General features: G+C 41.3%; 1 protein-coding gene across 3 annotated transcripts in view; it reads left to right on the plus strand.

Annotated features, from left to right (window-relative positions):
• Positions 1 to 278: 278 nt before the first annotated feature.
• Positions 279 to 17780, plus strand: part of LOC148016343 (putative potassium transporter 2) — a 59992-nt gene continuing 42490 nt past the window's right edge. The window contains exons 1-2 of one of the 3 annotated variants that reach the window (XM_087664182.1): positions 279 to 590; positions 15900 to 16134. In XM_087664182.1, the coding sequence (XP_087520308.1) occupies positions 552 to 590; positions 15900 to 16134 (274 nt within the window). In that variant the 5' untranslated portion in view covers positions 279 to 551. Of the gene's footprint in view, positions 591 to 15899; positions 16135 to 17780 lie in introns of those variants that run through there. The other 2 variants (XM_087664179.1, XM_087664181.1) reach the window with 2 other exon arrangements.

The following is a 17780-nucleotide window of genomic DNA, read 5'->3' on the forward strand; positions in this document are numbered from 1 at the left end:
ACACCACTATTTTAAATGTAAAAGGATATAAGTAATATTGTGGGTAAATTAGGTATTGATAAGTTAAGTAGATTTAAAAAAAAAAGTACCAATGTAAAGTGGGGTTGATAAGTTGAAACATTTGCTTTTGAAATACTGATAGATATTATTATTTAGTATTTCGACTAAATGCATGCATTTTGTCCCTCGTAGGAGCAAAAAAATAATTAAATAGGAAACAGGAAGAAGGACCCCTTTTATTATTAAGGCAAGTGGGAGGACGTGTGACTCACCCTCGTGCACACACACACGACACAGGCGCTCTCTCTCTCTCTCTCTCTCTCTCTCTCTCTCTCTCCGTTCCGTTTTCTCTTTCTCGGTGCAATCGTGCTGCCCCTTCCCCTTCCCGTTGGATGCTCTGTTTTCCCCAGCATGGTTCTGGCACAAGAAGCTCAATTGCTAAAGTGTTCCTTTTGCTCCTGCTGCCGCCGCCGCTGCTGCTAGTACCTGAGCTATGCCCACCGGCGTCTCCGAGGAATTCCCACACATGAAACCCTGGTCTCTCTGCTTCCATGGATCTTGAAGCGAACGTCTACTCTAACACTTACGGGGTCCGCTTCCTCTTCCTCCAAAATTTCATCAACGGTCACATGGTTTTTGTGTTCTAAATCATAAAATTTGTTATGCATTTTGTCTTGTCGATTACTCTCAGAATCATCAATTCGGTTCTTCTCTGTGAAAACAAACAATTTTCTTTGCTTTTTGTATCGTTGATTACTGTCACAACGATCAATTCAGTTCTTCTCTGTGAAATTTATTCTAAAATCTCATCTGCTTCCTTGTTGGTTTTTATGTGAGTTCAGTGTTCATTTGAGCTCCGCATGACTTTTGGTTCTTTATATCAGACCCTTTTTTAAATCAAAGCAAGGGAACAGCAAGGTTTGCTGGGTTCTTGCTGGTCAGTGAGGTTCTGCTTTGAATGTTTTGCCTGCAGTTGTAAGGATCTTTGCAGGGGTTTCCAGAAGGTAAAGGTCGATTTTGTCAAATATTCTAGCGTCTCTGGTGGCTTGGTAAATTGGAAGCTCTCTTGTAAATAGGAGGTGGACAATCGGTAGTGTGCATGTGCAAGTAGGGTGTGAGCAACATTATCAAGTAGGGTATGGGCACGCTCTGAAAATGCGTGCAGAATGTTCAGATGCTGTCACATTGAGTGGGTAGTTCACTGACCCAGAATGTTATCTGGGGTCAGTGCTCTTTGGGCATTATGGACATTTCTCCTACCACATATTCTCAGAGTGCATTTTCTGTCGTCTGTCACTGGCAACTCTGGTCAATGTTTGTTGTCAACTTTTTAGGCCCAATAGTGAAACTTCAGTAGAAAGAAACATTCATACTTCTTCTTGGACACTTTCACACACCATTGTAGAGCATTCAACAAATGCAGGATATGCAATTGCTTCACTGAGGAGTCATGCCACATGCTCTTATTGCTGCTTAAAAGGATCGTTTGCCAGAACTACTGAGGTTGGGCACCTAGTCATCCCACATATACAGGTGATTTCAATCAAATGTGCATGAAATATCCCATGGCCACACTTTTACGTAAGAGAATTATAATTTTCTGTATATAAATAGGCATGAAATATAATTAATGCAAATTTTGAGGTTGGATGCCTAGTCATCCCACCTGTATAGGTGATTTCTATCAACTATTCATGAAATATCCCATGGCAGCACTTGTATGCAAGATGCATTATAGTTTGCTATGTATATGTTGTTTTGAATCCAAGGATTTTTTTTCTTCTATAATATGATTTTCTTTCCTAAATCTTAATCAATATCTATACAACAACCAGTGAAAGGGCATGAAATTGAATCCATGCAAAAGAAAAGAGACCAAGTATGTTACAAGGAAGTGCCTTGGAAAGGAGTATCAAGGAAAACTGGACAAACACTTCTAGATCTCTTCTAAATAAATTTTACCTTTCATTAGGAAGAACAACGTTTTAGATATGGATGGAAGTGAATTGTATAGAGCTAAAGGGGCAAAGTTGAGAAGGAATAAAAAGTCAAGTTGTATGGAAACAACGTTCCTCTTGTGAGTATCCATTGTGATGACATTATTCCTGAATGCTAGAAGCTATTGAAGGATTGAGATAGATCATAGATGTGCAAGTTTTTATATTTTTTGGTTCGAGAACCATTGCACAAACTACATTGATGCAAAGGAAAACCGTTGCAACCCTTTCGCTAGGTGAATCATTTGATTTTTACCCAAAAGTGGAATGTGTTAATTACTTGAGATTATTATAGATGTGCAACATTTAATAGTTATTGGCTCGAAAACTACATACAAACTACAATGATGTGAAGGAAAAATATTGCTGTTGTTCACTAGGCGAATCATTTGATATTTGTGAAACTAGCCTTCCTTCTTGAATAGGGTGGTAAATAACCTGATTAAGGACTAATTACAGCAATTAACAAATTCACAAAACTAAAATGCACACTCTATCATACAATCCTAGACATTGGATAGCTTGTTGGCCCCAAAATTGGTGTCCCTTGTAGTATTTCTTTAACTTTATTGCAAATGGATGGAGTACAATAGAGATCCTCTGACCTTCTCTACTAATCCAAGTGCCTCTTGCTATCAAAACTGACCGTCAAGCCTTCAAATCAGTTTGCCCCTTGGTTTGCTTTGGGATTGGTTTTCACGCTACTCCTTGAAAGACAAATTCAGTCCCAAATCTGATATTGGTTGGTTGGCGTCTTGAATCTCCTTGAAATTCTTGAATTTCAATTGTTGGAATTCAAGTCCTAGGTCCTCAATCTTGAGCACGCATCTGAGGTAGCTGTCCAAACTCTAATTTCTACTGTAATTAGGGTTTACAATAGAGATTGATCGAAATCTCTGCTTGTGATGGCTCAACTCAAACAAGCCATGGAAGCTGTCACCTATAGCTTAGGACCACCAAAAAGATTATTGCCCCCTTTTATATATTGTTATTTGTACCAGAGGAACCTTGGGCTATTGTCGCTTGCTCTTGGAAGGCTCCAAATTGCTATCATATACTGTAGGATTGATCCTTGGTGGTTGCAAATCACATCAGTAGCATGTCTTAGCTCTCTAGCAACCTCCTCCTCTGTCAGTGTGATTGAAATAAACTCCACTAGTTCCTAAAAACGTTTTTTTCACTTGCATGGGCAAGTTTTGCCAAGTGGCAGCCTTCTAATTTTATTTTTCAACATTATTCAGATTATTAAATTAATTTTAAGAATATTAATTTTGAAAATTAATTTAATAATTATTCTAGTATTCAAAAAATTAATTTTACCAACAAATAATTAAATTGGCTAGGCCAATTTGTCTTCCAAGTATTCTTAAGCAGTTATTGACCCTTAAAATGACATTAATTAATTATTTAATGTACCTCCTAGTACCTATCAAGTATAACTTATTACAACTATTATCCACCTTTGATATCAACTGCATTCTTGGGGTCCTTGGTCTATTACCATTAAATAACTGCCATGTATATCGCATGTGCTAACAACCTTGTACATTTGATTAATAACTTAATCAAATATTATCGGCAAGATTAAAGCATCTCAAAATTTCACGTCCCTGCGACATTTGTGACACAAATGGCACATTGTAATGATTAGTCACATGCAGAATCAGCCATAGAACTATTATAATTGCATGTCAAGAATGCATAGATCACCTCAATGAAGTTGACTGTAGCATCCTCGTGTGAAGAGCGAGTGGTGGATGTCTCCTAGATAGCCAAACTGGAGTCTTTCTTCTTCTCTTTGATCAATCTTTTTCTACATTCTTCAATGCAATGACTAGGCTTCTTACAGTAGTGGTACTTTCCTTTCTTATTACCTTTGTGTATGGGCAGCCTTGCCAGATGGTTGTCCCATGTCAACCTTTGGTTGATTTCTCACTAGCTGCTTTGCTTTGCCTTTGTATTTGGAAAGCATGGCTAGATCACTTGAATGCATAGCAACATTCTTCCTAGTCTGTTTCTCTCGCAACAAGAGATGTGCCAACTCCATGAATGTGAGGGGTAGTTGTGCCCCCCTCAAAGACAAATTCAGCGAAGTGTGAAGTCCAAGGTAAGACTTTGGAAGAGAGTTCAAGGTGATGTCTATCATCTCATCATTTGTCAGCACCTCATCAATATTCAGAAGCTACTCTTCCAAATCTTGAACGTAGGTGAGGTGATCTGTCACGCATCAGCCTCATCCACGTGTATTAGCCAATTGTCTTCTCAAGTAAGAGATTTTGGCTTCATTACGTGCTGTAAGTATCTGTTCCAGGATATCCCAATTTGCCTTTGAGGTCTTGCATGATTAGATATGAGGTATAATTGCTCTCTTCATTGAAAGAGCAATCAAAGATAAGGCCTATGTATCCTTTGAATTCCATTTCTTTTGTCTTTCTATAGGAGGAACATGGGCAGCAATGGGGGCAGCTTGCTGTCCTCTAGCCCCTCTCTAAGACATTTGAGGAGTAGAGCCTCCTGGTCAGGCTGAGTTGGGAGTCACAAAATCCCAAAGATCCTTTGCAATAGGCAAATTTCACACTATAAAACTCCACAAGGAGTAGTTGGTGCCATCCAATTTACCCTCTTGAGTGAGGACACCAAAAATGTTGTTGTGGTCATTGTGACCTTGCTGAGCCATTGCTACATAAATGCACAAATTGCAACTAGACACTTCCAAATTGAAGCGCAAGATGTACTCTTATGAGTTTTGAGATCCCAAAATGGGATATAAATGCAAGTACCAAAATAGTCAAGTGCCTAAAAATGTGTGCAAAGATTGCACAAAGCAGTACCAAATCTGCAATACACAGCAATTGACTGGTGTACCATTGCACTTGCCTTGGAATGCATGCCAAATACAAATTTCAGCAATTTAATGCTGAAAATCACCAAATTTTCGAAAATTTCTATGTGAGATCTGATCCAAACAGCAATTGTATGCTGCTGTTGCACATGTTTGCTGCTTTGGGATGCATGCCAAGCAGAATCCCCATATTTTCTTGTCAAAATTTTGAGAAATAGAACAAATTTAATACTTGCAGCCTTAAAATGTGGTGTAATGTCACCTTGGGATGTGTGCAAACAGGAACTAGCAGTTGGATTTTGCCTCAGGATGTGTGCTAGATAAAGAAGTTGAAAAAACCCTAAAATTTTACTCCAATGTCGAAGGAATGGTGCTATGTTTGCAATTTCATTGGAGATTCACGCTTGAGAGCTTAAAGCTAGCAAGAGTCCCAAAATTTTGGGTAGCTTGAGCTCCTTGGGAAGTGTGTTGATGACTTTGAGAGCTTGTCTTTAGTGGTGGTGATGGTTGGAAGAGGTTAGACTGGCGGCTACTGCTAGAGTGCTGGGTGGTGTAGTGGTGGTGTGGCAATGCAGGAATAGCAACTTGTGGTGGCATAACTGCAGTGGTAGGCCATGGCAAAGTGTATGCGCGCCAAAGCAGCAGGTGTTGTGGGCAGTGTAGCAGAGTAACACGTGGTTGTAGATTGGTGGCGTTGTGAACAACGTTGGCAACAGCAATGGCAGCAATAGGCAGGCGGTGGACAAAGGCTCTGCATGGGGCGCAATGGCGGGGATAGTATACAGGGTGGGGCAAAGGCGGTAGTAGTGCTATAGGCAGTGTTGTGGAGGTGGTGGCACAATAGGAAGTTGGTTGGCAGAGTTGCAGGTGGTGGGAAGAACAAACAGGTTGGGTGGTTCATTGTTTGAGGTGGCGGATTGGTGGTGCTCCTCCTTTATGTATAGAGCCGATGGTAGCGAGGGCTTTGTGTAACCAGCCTTCCTTCCGTGGATGGGTGGTAAATCCCTGATTACAACTTAATTACAGCAGCAAGCAATTAATGCAAATCTGAAAATACAAATTTGCCTACTTATCTTGGACAAGGCATACCCGATTGGCCCCAAAATTGGTGCCCCTTTCGGTATTTCTTTAGCTTTATTGAAGAAGAAGTTGATTTACAATGGGATTCTTCCGATCCCCTTCACAATCCAAACTCCCCTTACTGTCCAAAGTGACCAGCAAGTCTTCAATCTGATTTGCCCCTTGGTTCGGGCACTTAATTGGCCTTTACCCGCCTTATAGATGATGGAAATGCTCCAAATTCAATGGTTGGCTAGTCCTCCGCCTGAATTTAGCTGAAATTCACCTTCAGCCCTGAAAAATCTAAGTCTTGGAGCTTCCAATTTTTGGCATGCTTCCCGAGGCTGTTGCTAAAACCTAATTTTTGTTGTAAATTAGGGTTTACAGCAGAGAAATTTGCCATTTCTCAGCTCCAAGGGTTCAAATATTGAGATCTTCGGAGCAAGGTTGTGAAATGGCTGGGGGATGAGAGAGAAAACTGTAGAGAGAGAATTTAGAGTTTTGTCGCGAAGAATGACTGAAAATCAGTCAAATGCAGCTGTTGCCCGTCACAACAGCTTGTAGATGCAAAGAGCTGAAGAAAATGAGCCATTTACTGCTGCTGCCCTGTCTCAATAGCTTGTAGAGACTATCACCTGTTGTTGATTGGTCTTCTCTTGCCCCTAGCTACCTCAAAAGGTCTTCCAATGGCTGCAAATTAGACCAACAATATCTCCTCCCTCTCTCTTGCAGGTTGAATACACTATTAATGCCTCTCTCGAGCCTCTAAAGACGTTTTTCAGTCTTGCATGAGTATTTTTAACAAGTGGCAGTCTTCCCAAATGGTTTTTCCAACATTATCCATAATTAAATATTAATTTTCAGTCTTTAAATACTGAAAATTAATCTAATAATTATTACGGTGCCTTGAAAAATAATATGACTGGCCAATAATTAAATTGGCTAGACATCTTCCACTCCCGAGTCTCTGTGCCATCTTTGACCATCAGGTTGGCGTTAGGTACCATTAAATGCCACGTCTCTAGTGTCACCAACTGACACCTATGGCCAAATAAATGACCTAGGCCAACAACTGGCACCAGATACCACCAAATACCTGTGCGACATAACTTATAGCAACTTTTGCCTTTGCCATCCCGTGATTTCCTTGGGTTGTGGGCTTGTAAATTTACTTTAACCCCAGTTGCACCTCACATGTGTAACATTTACTTAATCATGTGATTAAAAATTAATCCACATGTTAAGTGAGGTTTCAAAAATACATGTCCTCATGACACTTTGATACTAAATGTGAAGAACAAAAGACTAGCTATGGAAGAGAGAGAAATGAGAGAGTGAAGAGTAGACAATAGGCTATGAGAGCCAAAATGGGAGAGTGTAATAGGATGATAGGTGAAAAGACAACTAAGGTTTAGGTCCAAGGTTTGACCTAACTACATTTCCACCTACTTATTAGAGTTAAGTTTATTTACTCTAGAGCCTAGTGTCACTGCTTTAATGTCCTAAGACAATAGGTGTATATACCTTACAATGACACTTTAATAAGTATCCACACTACACAAATTACATTGGGCATTGCCTAGAATTGGCAAATTCTAATAAACATGTCGTTTTAATGTTTTCAACACCTTTCTTCATTAGCATTTGCTCAGATTCGTGGTTACTACACTTAGGATCTGTCTACGGAGGACAACATGCATATCGATACCTCCCTTAGCCTACTCCCACGAGAGCCATCGGTTGTTGAATAGCTTTGTCCTTGAGCAGCTTGTTTATTCTTTTTTTTATTTACAACATTTATTCATTCACTTCAGAGTTCTCTTTCTTCTTTGTTTGTCTTTTTGCATTGGCGTTACGTGCCTAAAAAGAATAGGTTTTGCACATCTCAGATCTCCCCCTCAAGTAGTGCCTCATGGCATCTACGATTGGTCCAGTCATTATCTTTCACTAGGCTAGTTTTATAGGAGTCCTAGGTCATCCTTAGGAACCTTAGGCTAGCTCCACTTTTTTAAAGCTACCATAGGCTTAATTGTATTTAAACACTTTTCAAGTCTTCCGCTACACAATTAGTTACCTTTCATTCACTTTCACTGCATCTAACACTCAACTTTATGTTTCATTCAGCACAACATTTAAGTATCTCAATAATGAAACATTTGGTGTGTATATTTCTTTCTGGATTCTTTCATGTTGGGTTTTGTATTATAGTTCAGGACTAACATTGTGTCAGAAGTGGAGCAGCGGTGAAAGCATAAACATGTGCTGAAATAAACTGCTGAAACACAAGACAAAAAGAAAAGAAAAGAACACGATACAGATGAGAACTCAGATGTATGCATGGGAAATGGAATCCATATATCTGAACACGAGACAGTCGCATACAACAGTGAGTCACTGGCTGTGTGGGCATTGGCACTGGCACTGGCTCCTCTCTCCACAGAGTTTGCAGATGGTGAAGTGCTTTGACTGACTGAGGAGGAGCACTGAGTATAAATAGGCTGAAAAAGTGGGGAGCAATAATGCTGGTCGGACAGCGTTAATGCTGGCCGACTGGTGCATAAAAATGCTCCACTGACATAAAATGCCACACCAGAAAAATACCTAAAATACCTAAAATACCTAATAAAAATGCCCAGCCCAGATCAAGCTCAGACTAACACATGAACTGACAAATACTCTGCTAACACCCTCTCTCAGATCATGAGTGATCTAATACAATACAATAGTACAATGAAAAGGGATCAGAAACTATACAACATAGAACCACCAAGTAGAACCATGGATACCCAATCAGTGGGTGATCAAGCCATCACCAAGGTGCCTCGGAGAGAACCTGATGTCGATGTCGATGTCGATCGTACCAAACACCGGAAAATAGAGAAGATCATAGCATGTCTCTGTGTCCATCACCAATGTCTCGCAATAGCATACAAGACCATCCTGTCAAAAATGCCCCTGAACATAGGTGACCATGGATTCCCCGCCTTTGGCCAAACCGCCAAAGTGTCCCCTCATGTGAGCGCCAGACGAAAGCCTCCCGCTCTCTGTCAGATAACCAGCTCATCATGAACCTGGATGTCAATCCCAGCGCCAGGATTTGATTCCGCTAGACTGAAGTCGATGCGTCAGGGACGTCCCTCTTTGGAACCTGTGCACCTGTATAAAAGTATAGATGAGGCGCGGCTGCCCCATCTGAATACCCACTCACACTCCCTCTCTGGCACAAGAGAGTCGAGAGGGATGACCTCATCACCACCACTAGAAAGCAGCCGAGGAAGGGGCCACCAAGCCCTTCTCGCGATCCGAAGAAGAGGATCCCTTCCGCGCCTTGGACTTCACCTTGGTCGGAGGATCTGAGTCGGAGTCTGATGAAGGAGAGGACTCGTCGGTAGAGTCAACATCCCGCTTCTTCTTCTGCTCCTCCTTCCTGGAAGCCGCTAACGTCTTGTAGTCCTTCCGCAAATGTCCCTTCTTGCCACAGTGGTAACACTGGGCCTTCGACTTCTTCTTCCCGTTACCCCTCTCTGAAGCTACATAAGCCTCTCCTCCATAATGTGCCGGAAGCCGCCCCTGTAATCTCAAGGATGTCTCATGCTCAAGAAGCATTGAGGTCATATGTGTAAAACTGATAGGAGTCGATGATGTCTGCGTCCGCAAAGCATTGGCCACTCCATCAAACTCCGAGGGGAGCTTGTAGAGGACCGTCCCGACGAGATGCGCCTCGGGAAGAGCCGATTGCATGTGCCGAAGCTGGTCCTGTACCTGCGTAACACGAAGAAGAAAAGATTGAATAGTATCTTTCGGCTCAAACTTCATTTGCTGGAGCTGGCCATAAAGTGTGACGGCCCGCATAGTGGAAGGTGCCTCGTACATCTGCTGCAACTTCTGCCATACTTCAAGAGATGTCCTACAGGAGGTAACCGCCGGTAAGACCACTTTAGAAATATACCGAAGCAACGCCGAGTAAGCACGGGCATCGTCCGAGTCCCATGTGAGCACCGCTTCCTCATGGTTGTCCTCATCAAAGTCGTCAGGAAGAGGAAAAGGACGGAGAGGTCGAGCAATAGCTCCACAGACGATGTACCATAACCGCTTCTGCACAAACCAAGCTTTCATGACAGCACTCCATGTGAGATAATCAGGTCCATATAACTTATCATCAGTGGAAGTGCACGGAGGAGCCATATGGAGAGGATAAGAAGAAAAGTAGAGAAGAGATGGAATGTAGAGAGGAAACACAGCCAAAACACAAGCACAGACTGCAGAAAAGGAGAGTTCACATGCAATATAACCCAAAAGCTGATCAATAAAAGACAAAATCTGCTGTAGAAAGTCAAAAAATCAGTCAAAAAGTGCCGAAAACAACAAAAACGTCCTGAATTAACAGTCACCCAGCCACGAGAGACGCTGAATCAGCAAAACGCAGGCTGTAAACTGGAGAAAGACAGGTAGAAAACTGTAGCCAGCAGCTGCAGAGGAAAAACGCAGGCAGCAGAGGGTGCGTAGGCAGCAGACGATGGCAAAACTGCAAAAAACGCAGGCTGAAAACAGCCCCAAAACAGGTCGCCTGGCTGCGACAGCAGTTGCCTGATCAGCAGGGGTACAAAACAGTCCTGAAATCAGCAATAAAACACAGCAGAAACAGACATCCTGAAAATTGATACCATGTCAGAAGTGGAGCAGCGGTGAAACCATAAACATGTGCTGAAATAAACTACTGAAACACAAGACAAAAAGAAGCAACGGTGAAACCATAAACATGTGCTGAAATAAACTGCTGAAACACAAGACAAAAAGAAAAGAAAAGAACACGATACGGATGAGAACTCAGATGTATGCACGGGAAATGGAATCCATATATCTGAACACGAGACAGTCGCATACAACAGTGAGTCACTAGCTGCGTGGGCACTGGCACTGGCACTGGCACTGGCTCCTCTCTCCACAGAGTCTGCAGATGGTGAAGTGAAGTGACTGACTGAGGAGGAGCACTGAGTATAAATAGGCTGAAAAAGTGGGGAGTAATAATGCTGGTCAGACAGCATTAATGCTGGCTGACTGGTGCATAAAAATGCTCCACTGGCATAAAATGCCACACCAGAAAAATACCTAAAATACCTAATAAAAATGCCCAGCCCAGATCAAGCTCAGACTCACACATGAGCTGACAAATACTCTGCTAACACATTGCAGGTATTTACTGGTCTAATTAGGTTGAAGGTTTGGTTTTTGGGTTCTTGCCTTGGTGAGTGGGTTTTGTATTTTAGTTCAAGACTAACATTGTAGGTATTTATTGGTCTAACTAGGTTGAATGTTTGGTTTTTTGGTTCTTGCCTTGGTGAGTATTGCCTTCATTAGCATGGAGATAGAGATAGGATCTTCTCTTCAAAAATTGGCTCTTAGGCATCCTTTTTCTCTTGGCATCAATCTGTCTTTCCTTTGAGTTGAGGTGTTTTTATCATTTAACCATCATTTACTACACTCTTAGTTTGTTTATTTTTAGATGGACTCTTACCTTATTGGTTGTGCCTTCGCATTTAGGCCGAGTTTTAGGTATACCTACAACACTTGGTTAGCATCGGAGGCATATTTCAAGATCGAGTATAGGTAGATCCTGATCGCCTCGGTAGTTGACTCTTTTCCGGCTCTTCTAATTGGGAAGTGCTAAGTCTTCCTTCATCTATTAGATCCATTTGCTTGGTGGATTGCTATCTTGACGCTTCTCGACTAGCATGGGGCCCTCTCCCAAGGTTGAGATTCAGGCTTGCCTATGCCACTTGTTCAGTGCAGACCCCTCTCGAGAGATTGAGCATGGGCATGTTTTGTGTACTAGATGATTGATTCTTCTTTGGGTATTCCGGCTAAGGTGTGTTTGGTCTTCCTTCATAATCAAATTACATTTTTTCATCATTGTTCTTGGCACCACACAAAGATTGATATTTGGTTACTCTTCCTCCTTTGGCATTGACATCCATGGTTGAAAGGGGGTTCCTATCCATGGTTTTAGCATTTGTCTTCGACATCAACCTTCCTTCTTTGTTGTAGCTACCCTTTGCATTGCATGATCATCATCATCTCTAGAGCGCTTGGGCAAGTGAACAAATTTCCCACGAGGGACATTGCCCAAGTGACACCTTGTTGCATGTGCATTCTCATCATGTAGTATTCATCTATGCATCTCATTGTGCAAAGCACCCTTGAGAAGATTCTTAGCTATTTCCATTGGCGATTCCTTTATCACCATATGTGTATTACCACTTGGTACTTCGCCATTGATACCTAGAGGTGGTTGGGATAGTTGGTTTGTTTTGTAATATGTTGGATTTGACCATCCCTTCTTTCCCCCATGGGCACATTACTTAAACCTAGGGAAAAAAGCTCGAAGTGATTCCATTGCCTTAGTAGGTCTTGGCAAGCCATTGGGAGCACCCTTTGTTTGATGCTTTGGCCTCTCTTGGGTGACCCTTTGGGGTCTCAAGGTAAGATAACCATCACCTTTGTAGTCTTGGTAGGTCCTTGGGTAGCTAATGTGAACCCTTGCTTAGATGTCCTAGTTGCTTTGAGGTGGGGTGCTTCAAGATATATGGGCTGAGCTATGCTTGTAGTCCCTTTTTGGTTCTAGTTTTGGGCTTGAGAGGGGAAGTTAAAAGCTAAAAATGCATTATAAATTGATTAGCTCTTTAAAATAGCCCCAAAACATGATTATTGCCAAAACTAACATTAAATGCTTGCTTTCCGAGAGAGTTTCTGTGTCCCATAAGCCAAACCACTCAGCCTCATTAGGTTTCACAAGTTACCCAATTCTTGCCCAACCTCCATATATCAGGTGCCTTACTCAGCTTGTTGTTGTGGTCATCTTTAGTTGTCACCCTTTAGCTTTGCAACTCCTACAAGTTGCGTTTTGCCTGAGCTTCCTGATGCATCATCATCTTTTGCAGGTCATTTTTGTGTTTTTAGCTCTTTTTTTTTATCAGCCTTTGCCCTGACTAGTGGTTAGAGCATTTGGGATCTCTCTATAGTGGATGACACACATCAACACCTCCGTCACCTTGCCCCCATAAGAGTCACTGATTGTTGGACAGCTCTCCCTTTGAGCACTTTGTAGTCTCTTTCCTTCATTTACAACAAGCATTCATTTCACTTTATAGTTTCCTTTCTTCTTTGTTTGTGCTTTTGCATTTTGTTTTTTTGCGTTTGTGTTTGAGTTGTTCTCTGTCTTTCAATCTTGGTTCTACACTCAATGTTTTGTTTTGCAATCCCTAGCGTATCTCCAGAATGTACACCTTTGATTAATGCCTAAGCCAAATGCTAAGCAAAGCATTAAAAATACATGATCTGGTGACATTTTCTTTTTGGGGCTGTTTTAAGGAGACTAAATTAGGGGTAATGCACGATATTTACTATTATATGTAAACCCTATAACTAGTGGTTTAAGAAGGGAGGCTTATGTAGAGCCTAGAAGCTACAAGACATGAAAGTACTAGAGGAGATAAGATGGGTTATCTTGGCCTTGTATGAGCTAGCTGGAGGGTGGGTACAAGCCTTAGAAGGTGTGCAAAAAATGGCAAGATTTGTAGGGAAGAACATAGAGTATGCATGGCAAACATAGAGCTAAAGAACTCATAAACTCCTAGAATGAATGAAATGATGAGTTGCCATGAGCATGTGTATTTTTAGTGTTTAGTTTTGGCATTATTAAGTTGGGGATATGTGAGGTATATATGAAATGCAAGTCAGTTAAGTGATAGTGAGACCTTAGTAGCCTTGGTGATTAGTGGTGAGTGACATTGGCAAGTGTTGTAATATTATGTCGGACAAGTACTAGGCTGCACCCGGTTTCAGAACTTGACCTAGAGCATTTAATTAACTAATAGTGTGAGGGTGACACTAGGGAATTGGTGTTAATTAATACCAGTTCCGGGCCGATGAGTGCTTAGGATCACTTGGGTTATAAGTTGGCCTAGCCAATTTAATTGTTGGCGAGTTAGATTATTTTTCTAAGCCATAAATAATTATTAAATTAATTTTTAAAATTAATATTTTGAAAATGAATGTAAAAATTAATTCAACAAGACTAGATAATGGTGGAAATTGTTTTTGAAGGTTGCCACTTGGCAAAACTTGCCCATGTGAGTGGGAAAAACGTTTTTGAGGCTTGAGAGAGAGAGAGAGAGAGAGGGATTGCCATTGCTGCACAACAACAATTGATAGGCCAATTCTAGTTGGTAGGAGACCCTCCAAGAGTTGTTGACATGCCTAGAAGAGATCACAACAATAGGTCATAGCAGTTTGAGGACTTTTTGAGCCAAGCAACATCATATTCAGGGTGTTCTATGAGTGGAGATAGCTTTCATGGTTGTTTAGACAAGGCACCAATTGATTTATCTGAATTTTCTCTCTCCTTAGCATTCTCTCTCATTTTCCAGTCTATTCTCCTCATTCCTTAGCAATTTCTAGCAAAATCAGCCATTGGAGGTGGAGTTTTTGATTAATCTTTGCTACAAACCCTAATTTATAGTAGAAATTAGTATTTGACAGCCATTTTAAGGAGTGTGCTCAGAAATTGGAGGCCTAGAGACATTAAAATTGAATTTCAGCCATTGAAATTGGGGCAATTTCAAGAGATTCAAGTGGCCATTCAGCTAGCAGACGCTTGGTGCCGAAATTGGCACCCAAGGAGCACAATTGAAGGCCGATCCCTGAGCAAACCAAGGGACAAATTGGTTTGAAGGCTTGTTGATAGCAAGAGGCAATTGGAGAGGGTTGGAGATTCAAGGACTCTCATTGTATTCCATCTATATTGCAATTCAAGATAAAGAAATACCACAAGGGATTCTAGTTTTGGGGCCAATAGAGGCTGTCCATTGTCCAAGATTAAATGATGAAGCCTCGTGATTCTATGACTTGCAGACTAGTATTGAGGTGAGTAGAGAGGAGTTGATGATGTAGAACAATGTTTGAAGATATCCGCGCTTTCTTGACTGACTCGGCATTAGTACTTGTGAAGGGATTTGCATTGTGAAGGGAGCGAAACACAGTCCTTGGCATTTAATTGAGCTATTGAATGAGATTCCGAAACCTTAGGTGGTTGGAGTTTGTAATGACAACTAGACACAACCTTTTAAGAATCAAGATCATTACATTTACTTGATCGTAACTGAATTGCTACTTTTTAGGCTTTGCAATTGATTAATTTTGGGTTCTGCAAGTAGTTATTTTTACAATAATTTGCGAGCTCAAAAGAAGTTTTGGTAACCATTCCCAATAAGCCTAAGTAGAAGAGCAGTTTTAGGACCTCTTCAAAAAGGATCTGATGGCATTTGTGAAAGCTGCTCAATTCGTGTATCATAGCCATATGCTTGGTTTTTGAGTCTGATAATGTTTTTGCTTTTGTAAATCTGGGAAAGCAAAAAAGAAGTGAAGGAATTCAAAAGAAACTTGAAAGTCAAACATGACTTTCCCTGCTTATGTAAACACAGTATGATTTCAAATTCAACTTCCCCTTGAATACCTCCCCATCAGAAGCTCAAGTTATTTTTCATCAAGCCCTCTAGCTCATGAACCACCACATCCTCCTTTCTTGCTGCTCCATACAGTATCACTGCTGGCTCCAGTGTCTTCATGATTTATCAAATTTTGTTTCTGGTTATAATTAATTCCCAATCACTCCATAATGTGGAGTTGCTTCAGCTCCGAACTTAGTCTAGATTAGGTTTCGTATATGGGGGTCTCTGTATTACTTTGTCTCAGATTTTTGTTGCTCTAAAAGGCATTATGGGGCTGTTATGTAGTTGTCTTTTGTGAAGCTTTGGTTTTAAAACTTGCTTATCTTCTCATTTCATTATAAAAGAACCTGTGCATCAATTCTCCTTTTGAAATTGCATGTTCTCATTTCATTATAAAGGAACTTGTGCATTGATTCTCCCTTTGAAATGACATGTTGAGATGTTTTTATATTTAAAATCTAGTATCCAATCTGCCTACTCTTTGCTGTGCTGCAGGGCACGTCTTGGAAGACAGCATTGACTCTTGCCTATCAAAGTTTTGGTGTTGTCTATGGGGATTTAAGTATTTCCCCACTGTATGTTTTTAAAAGTACATTTTCTGGCAATGTAATGATGGCCGATAATGATACAGAGATATTTGGTGTATTGTCCCTAATATTTTGGACACTTACTTTGATACCCCTGCTCAAATATGCTGTAATTGTGCTTCAGGCTCATGATAATGGTGAAGGTACCTTCTAGTCTTGTACAGAAATACATGATGCTGTAAAATTTTGATACGTCCTGTAAATCTTTGATACGTCCTTTTAATTCTTGGTGAAACTAAAGGACTTAGTGAAATTAGAGGACTTTAAGAATAGGAATCTGAAAAAAATTTATTTTCTTTCCTTGCTTTTCTATTGGGCGAATGGTCTAAAGAAACTGTGGCATTTCCCATGATATGTTTGCCTATCACACATGTTTTCAAACCGACTACCCATTTTCTGTATTATGCTATATGTTACTTCAGACTGATCTAGCCAACACTCTTGCAATCTGCAGCTATGTGTCTGGTGTATGTGAAGATTAGATTGCAACAACAATGTGATCTGGACAACTGTCTGTATGAAGATTTGTAAAGCCAAACAAGGTTTTGCCCCTCGATTCGAAGAACAGATATTGCTTTCCTGTCTTTTATTCCTGTGAAAATTGTATGTGTTGGCCATCTAATGGGCTATCTGTTCATGCCCTTTGTCCCTTGGTATGGGCTTCCTAGCTACATGAACCGTCACTAGGATAGTTAAGATAGTTCACCTAGCTCCGCTATCATCCCAGCTTCTGTAGTGCTGCTATCAGACCCAGCCCATCCCTGCCCCGCTCTGCCCAATCCTGCAGCTCTGACTGATCTGTCTCCTCTTCCAGCAGTGCAGCTGCCCGTGATGTTCCTTCCTGCAGAGCTGCCTGCTCCTCCAGTGTTACTTCGCAGCTGCACCCCTTGCAGCATCTGCTGCTCAACACTGCCAGTGTCTGCCACCTTAGCCAGACTTATGGATGTTGCGCCTCAGGCAGCCCACCACCCTTACTGCCACCTGCTGCTGCTGTCTGCAGCATCAACACAGTCATTGCCTTCTGCAGGCCTGCCCACCGCCAGCAGCTCTGCCAGTGCTAAGTCACTGCTTTCCTTGTAAAGCACCACCTTTGGCATTAATAACCACACCTCAAGGATAGGGCATCTTGAGAGCATTGATAGACTTGTCACCTTGAACTTTGCACCTCACCTCCCCTAGCACAACTAGGTCCTCAAGTGTGGGACAATACTCCAAGCTTACTTGGGGTTTGATTCGTTTCCTATTGTACTTGCACTTGCACAATAGTCATAGCATGACACCGTAAACACACACTCTTAGGAACTACACAAATTCTTGTGTAATGAGAACTCAGCCTAAAGATTGACTCGACTAAACTAGCAACATTAATAGATCGTGTCATCTTGCTCCCTCATCTTTACCTCGATGGCAAGCCAACCCTTGAAGAATCATTGGGGCTTTTCACAAATTTCCCTCTTTTTGGCTCACATTCATTGTCAAATTTGGGGATTTTCTCAAACTTGCAGACATGGGTTTGAGACTTGTGGCTTTCATCGACATTGGGCAACATTGGCTGCACATTTGGTGTTGATCTTGGTGAATTTCCAGATCTGCCCTCTCCACAAATTGGGGCTTTTGCTGATTTTATCTTTCTCAGCTTCCACATTTTCTAGTCTGACGTGGCTCTCTCAATTTCTCAACTTCTGTTTGCAAGCATTTGGGGCTTTGCTGTTCTATTGAGGACTTTTTTGGCATTCACCTACTTCATCAGAACTTCATTTGTCCCCCACAATAAAGTACATAAATTTGT

Source organism: Lygodium microphyllum, chromosome 23 (assembly GCF_053477565.2).
Source record: "Lygodium microphyllum isolate KBCC chromosome 23, Lygodium_microphyllum_v1.1.10, whole genome shotgun sequence".
In the NCBI taxonomy this organism is placed as follows: Eukaryota; Viridiplantae; Streptophyta; class Polypodiopsida; order Schizaeales; family Lygodiaceae; genus Lygodium; species Lygodium microphyllum.